This window comes from Bombina bombina, chromosome 4 (assembly GCF_027579735.1).
Source record: "Bombina bombina isolate aBomBom1 chromosome 4, aBomBom1.pri, whole genome shotgun sequence".
NCBI lineage: Eukaryota > Metazoa > Chordata > Amphibia > Anura > Bombinatoridae > Bombina > Bombina bombina.
Window position 1 is genome coordinate 1,020,647,637 of NC_069502.1, and position 21,765 is coordinate 1,020,669,401.

General features: G+C 38.8%; 1 protein-coding gene across 2 annotated transcripts in view; it reads left to right on the forward strand.

Annotated features, from left to right (window-relative positions):
* The first annotated feature begins 8,196 nt into the window (after positions 1-8,196).
* KIF16B (kinesin family member 16B) overlaps positions 8,197-21,765 on the forward strand; it is a 999,411-nt gene continuing 985,842 nt past the window's right edge. For both annotated transcript variants that reach the window (XM_053712121.1, XM_053712122.1), the window contains exons 1-2: positions 8,197-8,466; positions 8,579-8,754. In XM_053712121.1, the coding sequence (XP_053568096.1) occupies positions 8,708-8,754 (47 nt within the window). In that variant the 5' untranslated portion in view covers positions 8,197-8,466; positions 8,579-8,707. The remainder of the gene's footprint in view (positions 8,467-8,578; positions 8,755-21,765) is intronic.

Below are 21,765 nucleotides of genomic sequence, written 5' to 3' on the forward strand. Positions count from 1 at the left end.
CTCACGGATAAACATAAAGCAGGCCAAATTTAAGACTGCTATTAACACCTAGCATTTTGAAGGTGAAGAACAAAAAATAGCCAAGTCAAACAATCATAAATGACCTAATTATTTACTACACAGAGATTTGGCCCCTAAGAGTACATACACTCGTCTGGAACATGTGCCCTGTCTTTGTCTCACACAGTACATACGGCTTAGAGATAGAGGTACAAATGGGGAAAGGTGTTTTGGAGGGGGCTGAATCTACTGATTATTTCTTCATTCAAGATAAGCACAATGCTTTTTGAATAATGGTTCCTGTGTGACAGGGTGCAAACTCAACAAACAGATGGCCAAGTTACAGTGACTTACTCAGATCCTGGTAGCAATAGTTCTACAGTGTTACTTATACACAAGAATTATCAAAATATAAGCTATGTAAACTCCTAACCAAACATGAAAGGGAAGCATCAGACAGTTAAGGATTGTCTATCCAAGGCCCAAGCAAGAAAGAAGCAACAAGCAGCAAATCTTGCAGTTATGGCGTCAGTTGACGAACAAGATACCATGACTGATGAACCCCAGGGAGGTCAAATGATCAACCCTTCTACTACACTCATCAATCAAATTAAAGAGGTCTTTCAAACAGAGCTAAAGTCCGCACTAGCAGAAATGAAGACTGACATTATGGGCATTGGTCAGAGAACCTCAATAATAGAAGATAAGGTTGATGAAATTATTGAAGATCTCCCAGAGATCCACTTGACTCTCTCCGACCATAAACTATGAAACGTATTAAATATGATCATTTAAAAGTTAATTTATGATTGCAGTAAATTGGAGGTATAAAAATGTTAATTTTTAAAGAAATCAAATTAATATGAACTTGAATCAGTCATTAATCAAATTAGACAGTCATCATCAATATTCAATTAATTATTTATCATGTCTGACTTTTGTAAAGAACTAAAAATACTTGCAAGAACCTAGTTGAAAATCATACAATACCCCTGTTATTTATAGATTATAATTGTTGTGTGTCTATTTACTTGGGAAGGAAAAAAAATGGAAACCCCGAAATATCAAAATGGAACTTAGTTGTTTTCCTAATTTGTCGGTTTCACTGACTGGTTGGAAAAGCTTTGAAGCTGAAATAAATAAATAAAATAAAACAAAAAGATTGGAATCCAGGCCTTTGTTAGCTTGAAGGGACATTAAACACCTCAAGTTTGTATAAAAAATTTGCTTTGTCCCACACTTCCTAGAGCGGGTAGAAAGCAAAATCTTTAATTTAAGTTTTCAAAATAGTGCTTAATCCAGCTATTAGATTTGCAGTATTTGTAGGCTACCGAGTTTGCTTTTTGTCATATTATACATTGTATTAACCTGTAACACTTGTTTAAATATGCTTACTTTAAGGGATACTGAACCCATTTTTTTTCTTTCATGATTCAGATAGAGCATGCAATTTTAAGCAACTTTCTAATTTACACCTATTATCAATTTTTCTTTGCTCGCTTGGTATCTTTATTGAAAGAGCAGGTATGTAATGTTACGAGCCGGCCAATTAGCAGGTTGTTGCATGTGGTCTGTTACCTTTGGTGTTTCTGAATGGCATGACTTGAAAGAAGAGGGCGATAAGAGCATTGGCTCTTGCTGCTGTACCGATTTAGCAGCCAGGCACTTAAAAGCAAATAAGGGGGAGTGCACACATCATAGCAAGAGGAGGCAGAATTTTTAGCAACAGTGGGATACTAAGTAGGCTGTGGGCAGTGTGTGGGTCCCCTGCTGTATCAGACCTAATTGATGTAAAGATTCAAATAGAGTAAGCAATTTGGAAAAATAAATTCTAGTTTGTTTCTATTATAAATTTTACTTCAGTCTCTTGTTAGACTCAGAAGTGTGTACCTGTCTGGCGCACTATATGGCAGCAGTGTTGCAAAATGTTTTAACCAATGTTATACACTTTTAAACACTAGATAGCAGCAGTGTTTGCAGCAAAGTATAACATTGTTGAAACACTGTTGTAATATAGTGGTGCAGACACGTGCATGCTCTTGAACCTACCCAGGTGTGCTCTTCAACAAAGAATACAAAGAGGACAAAGTGAATTTGATAAAAGAAGCAAATTGGAAAGATGTTTCAATCTCTGTGCATTGAATCATGAAAAATCATAATAATACTGCACTGTGTGAATGTTTTCACCTGTGAACCATTCAAGGATTTGGTTACCAAAGGCTAATCCAGACAATACCTCACTGGCTTTGCTTAGTGAGTTGTATGCAGAAAAAAAAAACATCTGGAATAGGTTGTATAGTTTGGTCTGAGAAGAAATTCCTAACAGTTGTGGGCTGAACTACAATCCTGGGTGGGATCAAGCTAATATACACCAGGAAAGCTTTTAACTCCAAAAAGGCACAGAGGGCTAAAAGAGGCTGCAATGTGAATAAATACCATTCACTAGAACAAGTTAGCTTTTAAAAATGCAGTGAAATATGACCATTGAATTTGTGATTATTGTACTTAGACAAAATAACAGATAATTGTACTTGGCACACAGTTCATATGAAGATAAAATGTTGAGTGTAACTATGTACTCATTATGTTCTCATATCTCCATTTTATATTGTAGCTAAACAACTTTAAGGACTTGGAACACTCAAAATTAATATAAGTGGTATAACACACCTTGTTCTATAAGACTTTGTAGTCTTGCAAAAAACTAACATATCATCAGCAAGTTAAATATTTCTTAAATGGACATTAAACAGTGAATAAATGGTAGATAGAATGATGCTTTGTCATAGAGAAGAAACAATGGCACTACTCAGAAATTATAAACGTTCCCCATTTAAAGAATATATACAGGGAGTGCAGAATTATTAGGCAAGTTGTATTTTTGAGGATTAATTTTATTATTGAACAACAACCATGTTCTCAATGAACCCAAAAAACTCATTAATATCAAAGCTGAATAGTTTTGGAAGTAGTTTTTAGTTTGTTTTTAGTTATAGCTATTTTAGGGGGATATCTGTGTGTGCAGGTGACTATTACTGTGCATAATTATTAGGCAACTTAATAAAAAACAAATATATACCCATTTCAATTATTTATTTTTACCAGTAAAACCAATATAACATCTCAACATTCACAAATATACATTTCTGACATTCAAAAACAAAACAAAAACAAATCAGTGACCAATATAGCCACCTTTCTTTGCAAGGACACTCAAAAGCCTGCCATCCATGGATTCTGTCAGTGTTTTGATCTGTTCACCATCAACATTGCGTGCAGCAGCAACCACAGCTTCCCAGACACTGTTCAGAGAGGTGTACTGTTTTCCCTCCTTGTAAATCTCACATTTGATGATGGACCACAGGTACTCAATGGGGTTCAGATCAGGTGAACAAGGAGGCCATGTCATTAGATTTTCTTCTTTTATACCCTTTCTTGCCAGCCACGCTGTGGAGTACTTGGACGCGTGTGATGGAGCATTGTCCTGCATGAAAATCATGTTTTTCTTGAAGGATGCAGACTTCTTCCTGTACCACTGCTTGAAGAAGGTGTCTTCCAGAAACTGGCAGTAGGACTGGGAGTTGAGCTTGACTCCATCCTCAACCCGAAAAGGCCCCACAAGCTCATCTTTGATGATACCAGCCCAAACCAGTACTCCACCTCCACCTTGCTGGCGTCTAAGTCGGACTGGAGCTCTCTGCCCTTTACCAATCCAACCACGGGCCCATCCATCTGGCCCATCAAGACTCACTCTCATTTCATCAGTCCATAAAACCTTAGAAAAATCACTCTTGAGATATTTCTTGGCCCAGTCTTGACGTTTCAGCTTGTGTGTCTTGTTCAGTGGTGGTCGTCTTTCAGCCTTTCTTACCTTGGCCATGTCTCTGAGTATTGCACACCTTGTGCTTTTGGGCACTCCAGTGATGTTGCAGCTCTGAAATATGGCCAAACTGGTGGCAAGTGGCATCTTGGCAGCTGCACGCTTGACTTTTCTCAGTTCATGGGCAGTTATTTTGCGCCTTGGTTTTTCCACACGCTTCTTGCGACCCTGTTGACTATTTTGAATGAAACGCTTGATTGTTCGATGATCATGCTTCAGAAGCTTTGCAATTTTAAGAGTGCTGCATCCCTCTGCAAGATATCTCACTATTTTTGACTTTTCTGAGCCTGTCAAGTCCTTCTTTTGACCCATTTTGCCAAAGGAAAGGAAGTTGCCTAATAATTATGCACACCTGATATAGGGTGTTGATGTCATTAGACCACACCCCTTCTCATTACAGAGATGCACATCACCTAATATGCTTAATTGGTAGTAAGCTTTCGAGCCTATACAGCTTGGATTAAGACAACATGCATAAAGAGGATGATGTGGTCAAAATACTCATTTGCCTAATAATTATGCACTCCCTGTATATATTTAATATATTACTAATAGATAGGGTTTGGTGCTTGTACTGTTTACAATCTATACAATAAATCAGTAAAGAACTGATAACAAGGTACAAATATAGCACTCATGAACGTGTTGAGAAATATGTGAGAAAATAGGCTAAAATATAACTTTTGCTAGATAATGTTAAAAACTGGGGTTACACATACATTGAATTTAAAAGAATGTGTTAGTCTACTACACTGAGGCCACTAGTTAGTATGGACTCTATCTAAGACAAAAAAGAACCGCTGTTGGGTAATGGATTTGTCTCTATATGAATAAATAACTACCACTTGTATTGATACTTATAGTGATATAGAGTGAGGTGTGCTAGGATTAGGTATACATTGATTAGCCATTAACAATAACAAGGTATATCAGACATCTATGCCCCGTAATAATAGTAGGTGATAAATGTACACCTTGGAACGGGTACTATGAATATGATGTCTGTGACTATTAACTGGTGATTCCAAAAGGTACAATAAATAAATGAATTTGAACCTTGTAATTACCTAGGTGAAGATACAGGAATGAAAATGCCACCTATTATCAGGTGTTATGGTGTGGTTACTAGTAAACTACAGGGATACTGGACATCTGTACTTATGTTATCGTGATATTAAATTAGGTATTGTGGTAACAGGGTGATAACTATATCCAGATATTCCGGACACCTATACCTTATTATTACCTTGGATAGTAAAATTTGCCTATACAGTAAAATACCGTTAAGTTATAAGATGGTGACTATATCCAGAAATTCCGGACACCTATACCTTTATTATTACCATAAGGAGTAAAAAATGTCTATACCTTATAATTACCATGAAAGATGATTCAGTTTATAGTATAGTAAGGTTTGATGCCTGATCATATGATTGCCAAAAATGTTAACTAGATATTGCTTGTAAGATTACAAGATAATTGTTGTATCCGAAAATATTGGACACCTATACCTTATGTACCTTTAATTCCGCCTATAATGGTCGTTGTATCTATACCTTCAGGATTACCGTAAATGTCTACAAAATTGGATAATACCTTAAAAATTAAATTAAATACCTGATCACATCACACATAGTCTGGAAAGGCCAGACTTCTATACCGTATTATTACCATAGTTGATGGTTCTGAGGTGGTTGTGAACTAGATATTACTACTAAGGTTACAGGATAATGACTATGTCCGGAAATACCGGGCACCTATACCTTTTATACCTTTGAACTATCATATACAGTCATGTTGCCTATACCTGTGATTACCATAAATGGTTATTCTATATTGTTTATCAAACCACATCAATACTGTAGTCTGGAAAAGCCAGACTTCTATACCATGTTATTACCGTTGTTATTAGCTCTAACAAAAATTACTGGGTGTCTGAGATAGTTATTTATCAAACACATATACCGGCTGTTTTAGGCCTATACCTGGGGATTACCAATGGTCATGGATCAGTTTTGTTTGTCCGGCTAAATCCGAACAGGCCTCCTTGCCCAGGTAGAATGAGCCTTTGGAGTGGTCACAACATTTTAAGTTATTCGGTAGTTATTTTAGTTAAGTGGTAGACATAACTTTAAAAACAACAACAACAAGAGGGAAGGAGAGGGGGATTAACATATCATCAGCAAGTGAAATCTTTCTTAAAGGGACATTCAACAGTGAATAAATGGTAGATAGAATGATGCATTCAAAGAAAAGATTAGGCTGACAATAACATGTAGATGTATTTTTTTAAGTTTCATTACCTGTTTAATTATTGACATAATAAGTATACATTTTTAGTGTATATAAATCAATGGGAGCTGCCATGTTGTAACTTAGGTTACCCTTTCTGCTGTAGTCAATTAGGGACAGTTGTAAATATGTTACTAGAGTGTGCAGCCAATTGCTGTGTAGAATATAACATTGCTCTTCACTTCCATTTCTAACAGCAACTGAAAAGCTCAACATTTTGGAATGGAATTACAGGTAAAGGGGACAAAATAAATAATGAAAGTATATTACAGTTTTTATATATACTGTATATATATATATATATATATACACAGTATATATATATATATATATATATATATATATATATATATATATATATATATATATATATATACACAAGGCCGGATTGGCCTACCAGGATATTTCCCAGTGGGCTGCAGCAGCTGGGGCTGGAAAGCTACAATTTAAAGGGGTGATTAATAGATGCAATTAGGTGGTAGGGTGAATATATAACAGCAATATGGTACTTTTATTTAATACAAACCAATATTTTCTTGAAAAATATTGAGGGAAGGAGTGTCCCGGTATTCGCCTTTGAGAAAAATGGGTAGTGCAAATTCTACTGGCTCAACGTAAAATAGGGTTGGTCTCCAAATTTTCCAGAGCTGCTTTTTATTCCCAGCCCAGCCCTGTATATATGTATATATATATATATATATATATATATATATATAACAATCCTAGAAGTAAATCCGTCCTCCTTTGTCAACTGCCTGGGTGCAAACATGAAAGGTATACAACAACAAACGAAAGCACTCTCAGGACTTCTTAACCTCTTAAGGACATATGCCGGAATTTTTCCATCATAAAACAATTGAGCAAACTAAAAGGGTTAATATTAATAGTGGGTCATAAACCAGTGTTTATTGACGTTTCGGAGTTCACACAGACCCCTTCATCAGAAACGTCAATAAACACTGGTTAAGAAGTCCTGAGAGTGCTTTTGTTTGTTGTTGTATATATATATACAAGTTATAATTGTATACTACCATCTCAAAGTGTTTAGTGTCCCTTTAATAAATTAAAACTGTATCTGCTTCAATTGTTTTTCAGTAACCAAACTCTCCCCACCATTTGCCTTATTCAGAGAAGATAATCCGGATTGTGTTACCGGAGTAGACAAGGCTTGCTATTGTCATTCTTTTTTTTGGAAAACTTCATTGTTTTTTTTCTTTTTTTTTTCTTCCAAATTTAAATTAAATCTTACTTGTTACTTGAATGAAATAATGATGACTGAATGAACAATGATACATGAAATATAGCACTTTTATTGGAATGAAAGAGTTAACTGTGTTGTTGCTTGTGTTAAAAGATTTTCTTTTCTCTATGTCCCACATTAAAGAAATAAAAAAGTAACTTTAGGAAAGTTTCCTATCTCTTTAAGGTGCATGTTTACATCACATTGTAACAATGTATTTCCTTTTATTATTTACTCAACATGGCAATTATAAGCTTTACTAACACAAACTTGTAAACTTTTTTTCTAATGCTTTAAAGATTTCCACTCTCCCTTAAAAAAAACAAGTTCATCTGGTTCACTTCAATTAAATGGGCTTACTAAACAAGGATTTGCAAGCATATTTTGTGTGTCATGCTAGTCAGGACATTCAACAAAGCAGAACCACTGCAATGAGTGAAAAGTAAATATTTTTTTTCAGAAAATAAACTTTAGAGTTCTCTTCTGCAGTTTAATTCAAAGTTCAAAAAAATAAATAATCAAATAATATCCAGCTGAACATCAAACTACAGGACAAAAGCATTAACCTTTTTAATCCTATCTACACAAAAAATGATCAGCAACAGCAATCTTTTGGAATTCTGGAATTTGTGGTCCAGTTGTGCTTCGTATATTACAGATTATTGATAATAAAAACTACAACCCCCAGGATGCAATTTAGCATCTGGCTCTTGGAGCAAATCACATGATGAATGAGAGCTAATCGGTGGAGTCAGGTTTAGAGGTGGAGCGGTGCTGTCTTTCCTAGTCTGTTCTTCCTTCTCCCTGAATCATAGCTCATTAATTAGAGACCTATGGGCTGTACACCCTGCATGACAGCTGGGTAGCCTTTTACACTTTTGTGTGCCTCACACATTGTCACCTGTTGCCTGATGATTTATATGTGCCTGTAGCCTGCAATAACACATTAAGCACGCAGCATTGCTCAACTCACAACTGTGATTCAGGGACTTGGCTTGTAACACGGGTCTTGGTGTACCCTTGCCTGGTTTGCAGGGGGCAGGTGGCATTCAGGGTATGTGGCATTTGATTTCAGATTCTTTTTATTATCCTCCTACTTTATCTAGTGTGATGTCAGCATCCTGTATTCCCAGATGGGCTGCTTAATGCTTGTTCCTTTCTCTAAGGTATTCAGAAGCTGTTCAGCCACTGTGTGTAGTTTGTGTCAGCTGATAATTTGGGCACTTTCGTGATATTGGTGAAACTCCAGTAACTCCAGCTCTAAGTGAGCCCCCTGCCCATCTTAGGCATGAGACATGGCATCTGTAAAAGTAGCAGTGAGAGTCCGGCCGATGAACCGCAGGTAAGACGTTTTAATGGACTTTAATTAGAGTTTACAAATAAATAGCAGAACCAGAAACCTATACATAATCGATTTCAAGATTAAAATGAAAACAAGTAAAAAAAAAAATGACAAAAATAAATACATGATGCACATTACACCAGTTTGTGTTCATTCTATGTGTTGCTGGATATCAAGTTTACAAAGTCAATTATATAATTGTGCAGTTTGTTTATATTCTAATGTTTAAATAGGATGTTTGTTTCTATGTGATGTGAATGCTGAACAAAGAGGCATTTCAAGGAATAATATTGATTGTATATAAAAACTATGGTGTAACATTTCTCTTGAAAAAATGTCCTGTGCTTTATAAATTTAACTTGGAAAGTTTAGTGTAACCCAAGTGTTCCTTTTTTATTTAACCCCTTAATGACCAATGACTAATTAATTAGAAAATCGTTAACCCAAAAGCTTCCTATTTGAAATTAACAAATAGGCTGTAGTTGAACAACCTTGGGAAATCCTAATCATTTTTTACTATGATTATTTTATTTTTGTGTTTTAGTATGAGTGTTTGGTTATGGTACCTGCTAGGTTTTGCAGCTTTATTTATATTTTAAAGCTCTTAATAGAGTTGCATGGCTAAATTAGTCCGGGAAGCCTAAACTAAAATAATTGCATGTCAAATCCCTGGCCTGGCTATAATCTCAGCTACAAACACTGCCTATTTATTAGAGGAGGAAGTCTAACTAAACTTGAAGAGTGTTAGCTAACATACAACTCAATATCACAGAAATGATTGTAAACTGTTTTATGTTGAGTGGGTCAGAAATAGTGACGCTTTATTTGTTAGTTTACTGAACTAGAATGCAATTTCAGATACTGATTTATATCTAATCCACCCCTAATAAATTAGAAGAGCCATGCAGTGAAATAGTTAATAGTAACTATCAGTAATTTGCTTAAAGGGACATGAAACCCATTTAAGAGCTTACATTTTAAACAACTACACTACAGGGAGCTAGCTGAACACATTGTGTGAGCTAATGGCAAGAGGCACATATATGGAACCACCAATAGCAGCTCGCTCCCATAAGTGCATTTCTGTACCTCAGCCTACCTAGGTATACATTTCAATAAAGGATACCAAGAAAACAAAGCAAATAAAGTAAATTTTTGTGACTTTACTGTCCCTTTAATATTGTAATCATGCTATAAAAACAATTAAATGCCTTCTGGATACAACATAGTTTTAGAACAAAAAAAATCATCTTATGTTACCAGTGTATATTATCGGCACCGTTTTTCAAATTTCAACAACTATATAATATAACAAGAATACTCCAGAGTTAGCTTTTTCTTATTGGTACCACCCATCCTCTCTATTTCTCATGTCTCAATTGCTAACAGGGCTATTATGCCCACTTCCCAAAAGCAAAAAAAGCCTAACATTGATATATTGAACTTAAATAAAAATTAGAGCATCTTAACAGTTTCTATATCTGTTATTGTGCAAATTAAATGTTAATTCAATTCTTAGTTCAGTTACATCCTTATCCATCAGTCTAGTAATGATTAACCATTGCATTAATCGGATAAAGTCTAAATACCATAAGTCTAGAAGCACCAGATAACATTGCAAAATGGGAACTGTCTATTCTCTACATTTTTCTCTCTTTATTATTTGTCAGCATGCTAGGTGACATTTGTACCAGTGCCACAATCTTTATGTGGAACATTACTCATGCTAAGCATCTCTTAGGCGCTACTTCCTGCTGGTAGCCTCATTTTGCATACTGTGCCCTCTTGGCTTTTACTGTTTTGCATAGTGTGTCCCACTGGCCAACCTGGTAATGTACCCTACTACTCATTACTGGTGTGCTATGCCCTTCTGCCCTTTGTCTGCTTACAGTGTCCTGCTGCCCATTGCTTAGGGTGCCCTACTGCCCATTGCCTGCATAATGTGTCCTACTGCCCATTGCCTGCATAATGTGTCCTACTGCCCATTGTCTGCATAGGGCCCCCTACTGCCCATTGTCTGCATAGGGCCCCCTACTGCCCATTGTCTTAGTGTGCCCCCTACTGCCCATTGTCTTAGTGTGCCCCCTACTGCCCATTGTCTTAGTGTGCCCCCTACTGCCCATTGTCTTAGTGTGCCCCCTACTGCCCATTGTCTTAGTGTGCCCCCTACTGCCCATTGTCTTAGTGTGCCCCCTACTGCCCATTGTCTGCTTAGGGTGCCCTACTGCCCATTGTCTGCTTAGGGTGCCCTACTGCCCATTGTCTGCATGGGGTGCCCTACTGCCCATTGTCTGCATGGGGTGCCCTACTGCCCATTGTCTGCATGGGGTGCCCTACTGCCCATTGTCTGCTTGGGGTGCCCTACTGCCCATTGTCTGCATAATGTGTCCTACTGCTCATTGTCTGCATAGGGCGCCCTACTGCCCATTGTCTGCTTGGGGTGCCCTACTGCCCATTGTCTGCTTGGGGTGCCCTACTGCCCATTGTCTGCATAATGTGTCCTACTGCTCATTGTCTGCATAGGGCGCCCTACTGCCCATTGCCTGCATAATGAGTCCTACTATCTGCCTTTGCATTCTGTCTATAGTACCTGTCAGAGATTCCAGCCTGCCTACATGGCCTAACCTCAACTTTTAATGTATTTACCTCTTGTCATTGCCTAAATTCTGCCCCTATATTTGTCTTATCTAAGGGCTGCTGTTTCTTGAATTTTGGACTTCTCTTTATAATAAATAAATGAATAAGTAATTCTGTTATCCATAAAGTACTGTCTCTATTGTGCTTATTATGTATAAGGAGCACTGGTTGTGCACTACTTGACAGCATGCACTGCACATCTTGATGGAATGTCTAACATGCGGTAATGGGTCACTGAAAGATATAATGACTACGTTACTACTCGATGTTAATGGAAAATAAAAATACAAATGTAACTTTCATGGTTCAGATAGAACAAACATACTTTTCAGTTTCCTTCTGTTTAAATATTCTATGTTCGCTTGCTATCCTGTTTTGAAATGCATAAATGGGCTCAGTTGATGCAATTCACTACTAGAAGCAAGCTGGTGATTGGAGCCTAAACACATACGCCTCCAGTCTTTGGCTCACTAAAGGTGTTCATCTAATTCCCAGTAGTGCATTGTTTCTCTGAAGCAGACTTTAACTATGTGTGTAACTTTATAGTTCTAAGCAAGCAATAATGCAATGATAAAATACTCTTAAAACAATAGATCATTTTCATTTTTACACTTTTACGTCACTTTAACGTTCCTATATTTAAAATAACATCTAATTTATTTAAAATTGTATTGGGAACTATTGAAATTGAGTTATCAAAATGCGTCAATGCTCATTATTTTCTATTCCTGCTCATTTACACGGAGCCACAATCAAAGGAGATAAGATAAACCTAACTCACAAAACTTACTTATTTTTTATTTATGTACTTTTGGTAAAACTTTGCACATTGTACTAACAAGTGATTTTTTAAAAAAAAAAATGTTTTTCAAATCTTTATTTCTCCAACATAGGTGTGTCCGGTCCACGGCGTCATCCTTACTTGTGGGATATTCTCTTCCCCAACAGGAAATGGCAAAGAGCCCAGCAAAGCTGGTCACATGATCCCTCCTAGGCTCCGCCTACCCCAGTCATTCTCTTTGCCGTTGTACAGGCAACATCTCCACGGAGATGGCTTAGAGTTTTTTAGTGTTTAACTGTAGTTTTTCATTATTCAATCAAGAGTTTGTTATTTTCAAATAGTGCTGGTACGTACTATTTACTCAGAAACAGAAAAGAGATGAAGAATTCTGTTTGTATGAGGAAAATGATTTTAGCAACCGTAACTAAAATCCATGGCTGTTCCACACAGGACTGTTGAGAGCAATTAACTTCAGTTGGGGGAACAGTTTGCAGTCTCTTGCTGCTTGAGGTATGACACATTCTAACAAGACGATGTAATGCTGGAAGCTGTCATTTTCCCTATGGGATCCGGTAAGCCATGTTTATTACGATTGTAAATAAGGGCTTCACAAGGGCTTATTTAAACTGTAGACTTTTTCTCACTGTTTTAGACACCTTATTCTTTAGGGGCTTTCCCCAAGCATAGGCAGAGTCTCATTTTCGCGCCGGTGTTGCGCACTTGTTTTTGAGAGGCATGGCATGCAGTCGCATGTGAGAGGAGCTCTGATACTTATAAAAGACTTCTGAAGGCGTCATTTGGTATCGTATTCCCCTTTGGGTTTGGTTGGGTCTCAGCAAAGCAGATACCAGGGACTGTAAAGGGGTTTAAAGCTTAAAACGGCTCCGGTTCCGTTATTTTAAGGGTTAAAGCTTCCAAAATTGGTGTGCAATATTTTCAAGGCTTTAAGACGCTGTGGTGAAAATTTGGTGAATTTTGAACAATTCCTTCATGTTTTTTCGCAATTGCAGTAATAAAGTGTGTTCAGTTTAAAATTTAAAGTGACAGTAACGGTTTTATTTTAAAACGTTTTTTGTACTTTCTGATCAAGTTTATGCCTGTTTAACATGTCTGAACTACCAGATAGACTGTGTTCTGAATGTGGGGAAGCCAGAATTCCTATTCATTTAAATAAATGTGATTTATGTGATAATGACAATGATGCCCAAGATGATTCCTCAAGTGAGGGGAGTAAGCATGGTACTGCATCATTCCCTCCTTCGTCTACACGAGTCTTGCCCACTCAGGAGGCCCCTAGTACATCTAGCGCGCCAATACTCCTTACTATGCAACAATTAACGGCTGTAATGGATAATTCTGTCAAAAACATTTTAGCCAAAATGAACCCTTGTCAGCGTAAGCGTGGCTGCTCTGTTTTAGTTACTGAAGAGCATGACGACGCTGATATTAATATCTCTGAAGGGCCCCTAACCCAATCTGAGGGGGCCAGGGAGGTTTTGTCTGAGGGAGAAATTACTGATTTAGGGAACATTTCTCAGCAGGCTGAATCTGATGTGATTACATTTAAATTTAAATTGGAACATCTCCGCATTTTGCTTAAGGAGGTATTATCCACTCTGGATGATTGTGAAAATTTAGTCATCCCAGAGAAACTATGTAAAATGGACAAGTTCCTAGAGGTGCCGGGGCTCCCAGAAGCTTTTCCTATACCCAAGCGGGTGGCGGACATTGTTAATAAAGAATGGGAAAGGCCCGGTATTCCTTTCGTCCCTCCCCCCATATTTAAAAAATTGTTTCCTATGGTCGACCCCAGAAAGGACTTATGGCAGTCAGTCCCCAAGGTCGAGGGAGCGGTTTCTACTTTAAACAAACGCACCACTATTCCAATAGAGGATAGTTGTGCTTTCAAAGATCCTATGGATAAAAAATTAGAAGGTTTGCTTAAAAAGATGTTTGTTCAGCAGGGTTACCTTCTACAGCCCATTTCATGCATTGTCCCTGTCACTACTGCCGCATATTTCTGGTTTGATGAACTGCTTAAGGTGCTCGATAGTGACTCTCCTCCTTATGAGGAGATTATGGACAGAATCAATGCTCTCAAATTGGCTAATTCTTTCACTCTAGACGCCTCTTTGCAATTGGCTAAGTTAGCGGCTAAGAACTCTGGGTTTGCTATTGTGGCGCGCAGAGCGCTTTGGTTGAAATCTTGGTCGGCTGATGCGTCTTCCAAGAACAAGCTACTAAACATTCCTTTCAAGGGGAAAACGTTGTTTGGTCCTGACTTGAAAGAGATTATCTCTGATATCACGGGGGGTAAGGGCCACGCCCTTCCTCAGGATCGGCCTTTCAAGGCAAAAAATAGACCTAATTTTCGTCCCTTTCGTAAAAACGGACCAGCCCAAGGTGCTACGTCCTCTAAGCAAGAGGGTAATACTTCTCAGGCCAAGCCAGCTTGGAGACCAATGCAAGGCTGGAACAAGGGAAAGCAGGCCAAGAAACCTGCCACTGCTACCAAGACAGCATGAAATATTGGCCCCCGATCCGGGACCGGATCTGGTGGGGGGGCAGACTCTCTCTCTTCGCTCAGGCTTGGGCAAGAGATGTTCTGGATCCTTGGGCGCTAGAAATAGTCTCCCAGGGTTATCTTCTGGAATTCAAGGGACTTCCCCCAAGGGGGAGGTTCCACAGGTCGCAGTTGTCTTCAGACCACATAAAAAGACAGGCGTTCTTACATTGTGTAGAAGACCTGTTAAAAATGGGAGTGATTCATCCTGTTCCATTAAGAGAACAAGGGATGGGGTTCTACTCCAATCTGTTCATAGTTCCCAAAAAAGAGGGAACGTTCAGACCAATCCTAGATCTCAAGATCTTAAACAAATTTCTCAAGGTCCCATCGTTCAAGATGGAAACCATTCGAACTATCCTTCCTTCCATCCAGGAAGGTCAATTCATGACCACGGTGGATTTAAAGGATGCGTATCTACATATTCCTATCCACAAGGAACATCATCGGTTCCTAAGGTTTGCATTCCTGGACAAACATTACCAGTTCGTGGCGCTTCCTTTCGGATTAGCCACTGCTCCAAGGATTTTCACAAAGGTACTAGGGTCCCTTCTAGCGGTGCTAAGACCAAGGGGCATTGCAGTAGTACCTTACCTGGACGACATTCTGATTCAAGCGTCGTCCCTTCCTCAAGCAAAGGCTCACACGGACATTGTCCTGGCCTTTCTCAGATCTCACGGCTGGAAAGTGAACGTGGAAAAGAGTTCTCTATCCCCGTCAACAAGGGTTCCCTTCTTGGGAACAATTATAGACTCCTTAGAAATGAGGATCTTTCTAACAGAGGCCAGAAAAACAAAGCTTCTGGACTCTTGTCGGATACTTCATTCCGTTCCTCTTCCTTCCATAGCTCAGTGCATGGAAGTGATCGGTTTGATGGTGGCGGCGATGGACATAGTTCCTTTTGCGCGCATTCATCTAAGACCATTACAACTGTGCATGCTCAGTCAGTGGAATGGGGACTATACAGACTTGTCTCCGAAGATACAAGTAAATCAGAGGACCAGAGACTCACTCCGTTGGTGGCTGTCCCTGGACAATCTGTCTCAAGGGATGATGTTCCACAGACCAGAGTGGGTCATTGTCACGACCGACGCCAGTCTGATAGGCTGGGGCGCGGTCTGGGGATCCCTGAAAGCTCAGGGTCTTTGGTCTCGGGAAGAATCTCTTCTACCGATAAATATTCTGGAACTGAGAGCGATATTCAATGCTCTCCAGGCCTGGCCCCAGCTTGCGAGGACCAGGTTCATACGGTTTCAATCAGACAACATGACGACTGTTGCGTACATCAACCATCAGGGGGGAACAAGAAGTTCCCTAGCGATGGAAGAAGTAACCAAAATTATTCTTTGGGCGGAGTCTCACTCCTGCCACCTGTCTGCTATCCACATCCCAGGAGTGGAAAACTGGGAAGCGGATTTTCTGAGTCGGCAGACATTGCATCCGGGGGAGTGGGAACTCCATCCGGAAATCTTTGCCCAAGTCACTCACCTGTGGGGCATTCCAGACATGGATCTGATGGCCTCTCGTCAGAACTTCAAAGTTCCTTGCTACGGGGCCAGATCCAGGGATCCCAAGGCGGCTCTAGTGGATGCACTAGTAGCACCTTGGACCTTCAAACTAGCTTATGTGTTCCCGCCATTTCCTCTCATCCCCAGGCTGATAGCCAGGATCAAGCAGGAGAGGGCGTCGGTGATCTTGATAGCTCCTGCGTGGCCACGCAGGACTTGGTATGCAGATCTGGTGAATATGTCATCGGCTCCACCTTGGAAGCTACCTTTGAGACGAGACCTTCTTGTTCAGGGTCCGTTCGAACATCCGAATCTGGTTTCACTCCAGCTGACTGCTTGGAGATTGAACGCTTGATTTTATCGAAGCGAGGATTCTCAGATCCTGTTATCGATACTCTTGTTCAGGCCAGAAAGCCTGTGACTAGAAAGATTTACCACAAAATTTGGAAAAAATATATCTGTTGGTGTGAATCTAAAGGATTCCCTTGGGACAAGGTTAAGATTCCTAGGATTCTATCCTTCCTTCAAGAAGGATTGGACAAAGGATTATCTGCTAGTTCCCTGAAGGGACAGATTTCTGCCTTGTCGGTATTACTTCACAAAAAGCTGGCAGCTGTGCCAGATGTTCAAGCCTTTGTTCAGGCTCTGGTTAGAATCAAGCCTGTTTACAAACCTTTGACTCCTCCTTGGAGTCTCAATTTAGTTCTTTCAGTTCTTCAGGGGGTTCCGTTTGAACCCTTACATTCCGTTGATATTAAGTTATTATCTTGGAAAGTTTTGTTTTTAGTTGCGATTTCTTCTGCTAGAAGAGTCTCAGAATTATCTGCTCTGCAGTGTTCTCCTCCTTATCTGGTGTTCCATGCAGATAAGGTGGTTTTACGTACTAAACCTGGTTTTCTTCCAAAAGTTGTTTCTAACAAAAACATTAACCAGGAGATTATCGTACCTTCTCTGTGTCCAAAACCAGTTTCAAAGAAGGAACGTTTGTTGCACAATTTGGATGTTGTTCGCGCTCTAAAATTCTATTTAGATGCTACAAAGGATTTTAGACAAACATCTTCCTTGTTTGTTGTTTATTCAGGTAAAAGGAGAGGTCAAAAAGCAACTTCTACCTCTCTCTCTTTTTGGATTAAAAGCATCATCAGATTGGCTTACGAGACTGCCGGACGGCAGCCTCCCGAAAGAATCACAGCTCATTCCACTAGGGCTGTGGCTTCCACATGGGCCTTCAAGAACGAGGCTTCTGTTGATCAGATATGTAGGGCAGCGACTTGGTCTTCACTGCACACTTTTACCAAATTTTACAAGTTTGATACTTTTGCTTCTTCTGAGGCTATTTTTGGGAGAAAGGTTTTGCAAGCCGTGGTGCCTTCCATTTAGGTGACCTGATTTGCTCCCTCCCTTCATCCGTGTCCTAAAGCTTTGGTATTGGTTCCCACAAGTAAGGATGACGCCGTGGACCGGACACACCTATGTTGGAGAAAACAGAATTTATGTTTACCTGATAAATTTCTTTCTCCAACGGTGTGTCCGGTCCACGGCCCGCCCTGGTTTTTTAATCAGGTCTGATATTTTATTTTCTTTAACTACAGTCACCACGGTACCATATGGTTTCTCCTATGCAAATATTCCTCCTTAACGTCGGTCGAATGACTGGGGTAGGCGGAGCCTAGGAGGGATCATGTGACCAGCTTTGCTGGGCTCTTTGCCATTTCCTGTTGGGGAAGAGAATATCCCACAAGTAAGGATGACGCCGTGGACCGGACACACCGTTGGAGAAAGAAATTTATCAGGTAAACATAAATTCTGTTTTTGTATACAATTTTCTGCAATTCACAGTTTAACTGCTGATACAAGGAATTCATATATTATTATTATTATTATTAGGTATTTGTAGAGCGCCAACAGATTCCGCAGTGCTATAAACATAGGCAGTATACAAGATAACATTTATAGGGATCAAGTGGTTAGAGGGCCCTGCCGAGAGTTGCATTGTTGTATATGGTCTTATCCCCATGCAGAAACCACATAGAGGAGCATGAGACCACACACATGTTAATCAACTTCCCAATTTATTTCCATGATCAGTTTTGCTTAGTTTTCTTGGTATGCTTTTGTTAAAGAATAATCTTAGGTGAGCTCAGGAGCGGGCATGTGTATTTAGCCATATGGCACCTGTGTTTGCAGCATTGTTTGGAGCATCAAAATACATAGGCCTCTATTTAACAAGCTCCGTAAGGAGCTTGATGCCCGTGTTTCAGGCTCGCCAGAAAGAGCAGTTATGAATTAGCGGTCACAAAGACTGCTCTGCTCCATAACCTGTCCGCCTGCTCTGAGCAGGCGGACAGACATCGCTGGAAATCAACCCGATCGAGTACGATCTGGTTAATTGTCACCCCCCTGCTGGTGGCCTATTGGCCGCCAGTCTGCAGGGGGCGGCATTGCAACAGCAGCTCTTGTGAGCTGCTGGTGCAATGCTGAATACGGCAAGCGTATTGCTGGCCGTATTCAGCGAGGTCTGTCGGACCTGATCCGCACTGTCGGATCAGGTCCGACAAACCTTGATAACTTGGGGCCATAGTAGCAGTCACTGCTGCTATAGAATGCTAAAGACACACGTGGATACTCCTAAGCGCCTCTCAGCCTACCTAGATTTACTCTTCAGCAAAAGGATATCTAGAGAACAAAGTAAATTTGAATTTGTTTAAAATTGTATGCCGTGTCTGAATTATGTAAGTTTAATTTTGGCTTTTCTGTGCCTTTTTATGTTGGAATCTTTTTATTGAAAAGTATTTTCCATACATTAATAATCGTACATAATCAAAAAATATAAAATAGAAAACAAACACAACAATATCACAAAAGTACAATACGCTTGAGTCAATTAACATGAATATTCATATGTTGAAACAAAGAGCAATATCTAGTATTAGAGATGTTGAGGTTAGTAGGCCTATATTGAAAATATAGAGTAAGTTTACCCACTATTAGACATTCCATTCAATACCCAATAAAACCAAATCCTGTCAACAGCTTCCTTATTGTCTAAGATCCATGAAGCAGATTCATACATAGAATAAGTCATATCTGTGCCTTTTTTAAAGGGACATGAAAGTCAAAATGAAACTGTCATTCTCATAGAGCATGCAACTTTTCAATTTGGTTCTATTTTCAAATTTACTTTTTTGGTATCCTTTGTTGAAAAGCATTCCTATTTAGGCTTAGGTGCATTGGCACTACTGAGGGATAGCTGTTGATTGGTGGCTACACACTTATGCCTATTTTCATTGGTTCACCTGATGTGTTCTGCTAGTTCCCATTAGTGGATTGCTGCTATGGAGCCGATTGTATGTGTTTAACTTATTTGCAGGAGTTAAACACATATAGGTTGATCAATTATTAAATGATTTATCTCCAAAAACTCCCCATGGATTTAGAATTATGATTTTCTGTAGAAAATCTTTGTTTTACTGAAGTAATGTGACCAACCCTATAGCTATAAGCAAGTAATAGTGTTAGCAAAATGTATGAGTATTGAGCGGGAACTTTCCTCTAGTCTAGGACTAATTAGAAATGAAGGACTTGTATTAGATGAGTATTTTTCCTGTATTAATACTGAGTGGACGAGTACATTTTTATCTTGTCTCTAGTAACTGTTTTTTGTTGTTGTAACAGTAGCAATATTTGTTTTCATCCGTGTGTGTGCAACAGTTATGCATACTACATTTGTGTAGTTGGTTAAATGGACACTAAAGTCAAAACTGTCGCTATTCAGCTTGCAGGTTTAAACCTTTGCTACATTCTCTTGGTATCCTTTGATGAAAAGCATACCTTGGTAGGTTCAGGATCAAGCAGTACACTACTGGGAGCTAGCTACTGAATGGTGGTTACACATAAATGCCTCTTGTCATTGGCTCACTTGATGTGTTCAGCTAGTTCCCAGTAATGCATTGCTGCTCCTTCAGCAAAGGATATCAAGAGAATAAAGCTAATTTAATATTTGAAGTAAGTTGGGCAATTCTTTAAGATTGTATGTTCTATCTGAATCATGAGGTTTCATGTCCCTTTTTAAAAGATTCTCACCAAGTTTTTCATCTGGTGCCTATAATGATGTCAGGTCTGTTCTGATCATACAGGTAGGTCGTATCCTTACCAATGTCACCCTGTGTGTTTATTTGCAGAAATTATTTGATGTTCGTGCCTGCAATTAAGTATGAGCCATAATTACCACAACTAAAATAAATTGAACGTGAAATTGCCCTGCCTTGGCCAGCAAAGCTTGAAATCCACATGTATTTCAAATATTTAAAGAAACATTAAACACTAGATAAGTGCGAGATAGAATGATCCATTCAAAGAAAAGATTAGTCTGAGAATAACCTGTAGATGTATTTTTTTAAAGTTTCATTAGCTGTTTAAATATTGACAAATAAAGTTTTCATATCTATAACACAACATAGAATCATAGATAATGACGGCAGATAAGAGCCATAGGCCCAGCAAGTCTGCCCAATATTACCTAAAAGCATAAACTTATCTAGTTCTACCTCTTGAGGAAGTTTATTGGGGAGCTGCCATGTTGTAACTTAGGTTACCTTCTCTGCTGTGGCAAATTAGTTATACATAGGTCACTAGAGTGTGCAGCCAATGGCTGTATGGAATATTTATAACAGTGTTCTGCACTTTCATTTCTAACAGGAACTGAAAAGTTTACAATTTCAGAATGGAATTAATTGAAAAGGGGACAAAATAAATAATGAAAGTATACTGCAGAATTCTTTTTTTTTTATATACACAGTTTATCAGTTTATATTACCATCTCAAAGTGTTTTATGTCCTTTTTAAGGGACCAATGAAGAATTGTGCTTTTTTGCCCCTGGATAAGCTTATGCCCAAATCTGCCATATCATAAAACAATCTATTTTACACCTAGGTGTCTTTATTTTAATCCCAGATTGCAGCCTTCAGCAAACACCAGGTGCTGATCTGAGAATTTGTTCCAAATCTTCACTGCTTATAAACCTCTCAGGGTATTAGCAAAGGAGGACAGTTAGTAATATCATTTCTCAGGCTTGTGCTGCAGCCGGATATTGTATTTGTGTCTTTTAACAATGAAAGGCTTGGAAGTTGTTGGTGTTTCTAAATGAACAATTAGTTAATTTTCTTCAGTGTCCTGGTCAAAATCTAAGTAAAAATATAGAATGTAAGAAAATAATTAGTGCACATATCTCTTCAAATTCTGCTTGAATTACTTAGCCACATGAAAAATGTGTGTGGGCTACTTAGTTATTGGTTTGCATAGTCTGCCACAGCTTAGTGTACTGCATGTTTTTAGATACAAAGGAAACCTAAATTGTTTAAAACAATAGACCTCTGTTTTGTGCCTTGTGACACCCTTGGCTTATATATTAAATCGGGTGATCCCATCCTGGGTGTCTTATAAACACACTAGAAAACTAAAATGCATAAATTAGAAAAGTCTACATTTTTGTAACAACGTTGTTCAGACACTGTCTTTGAAA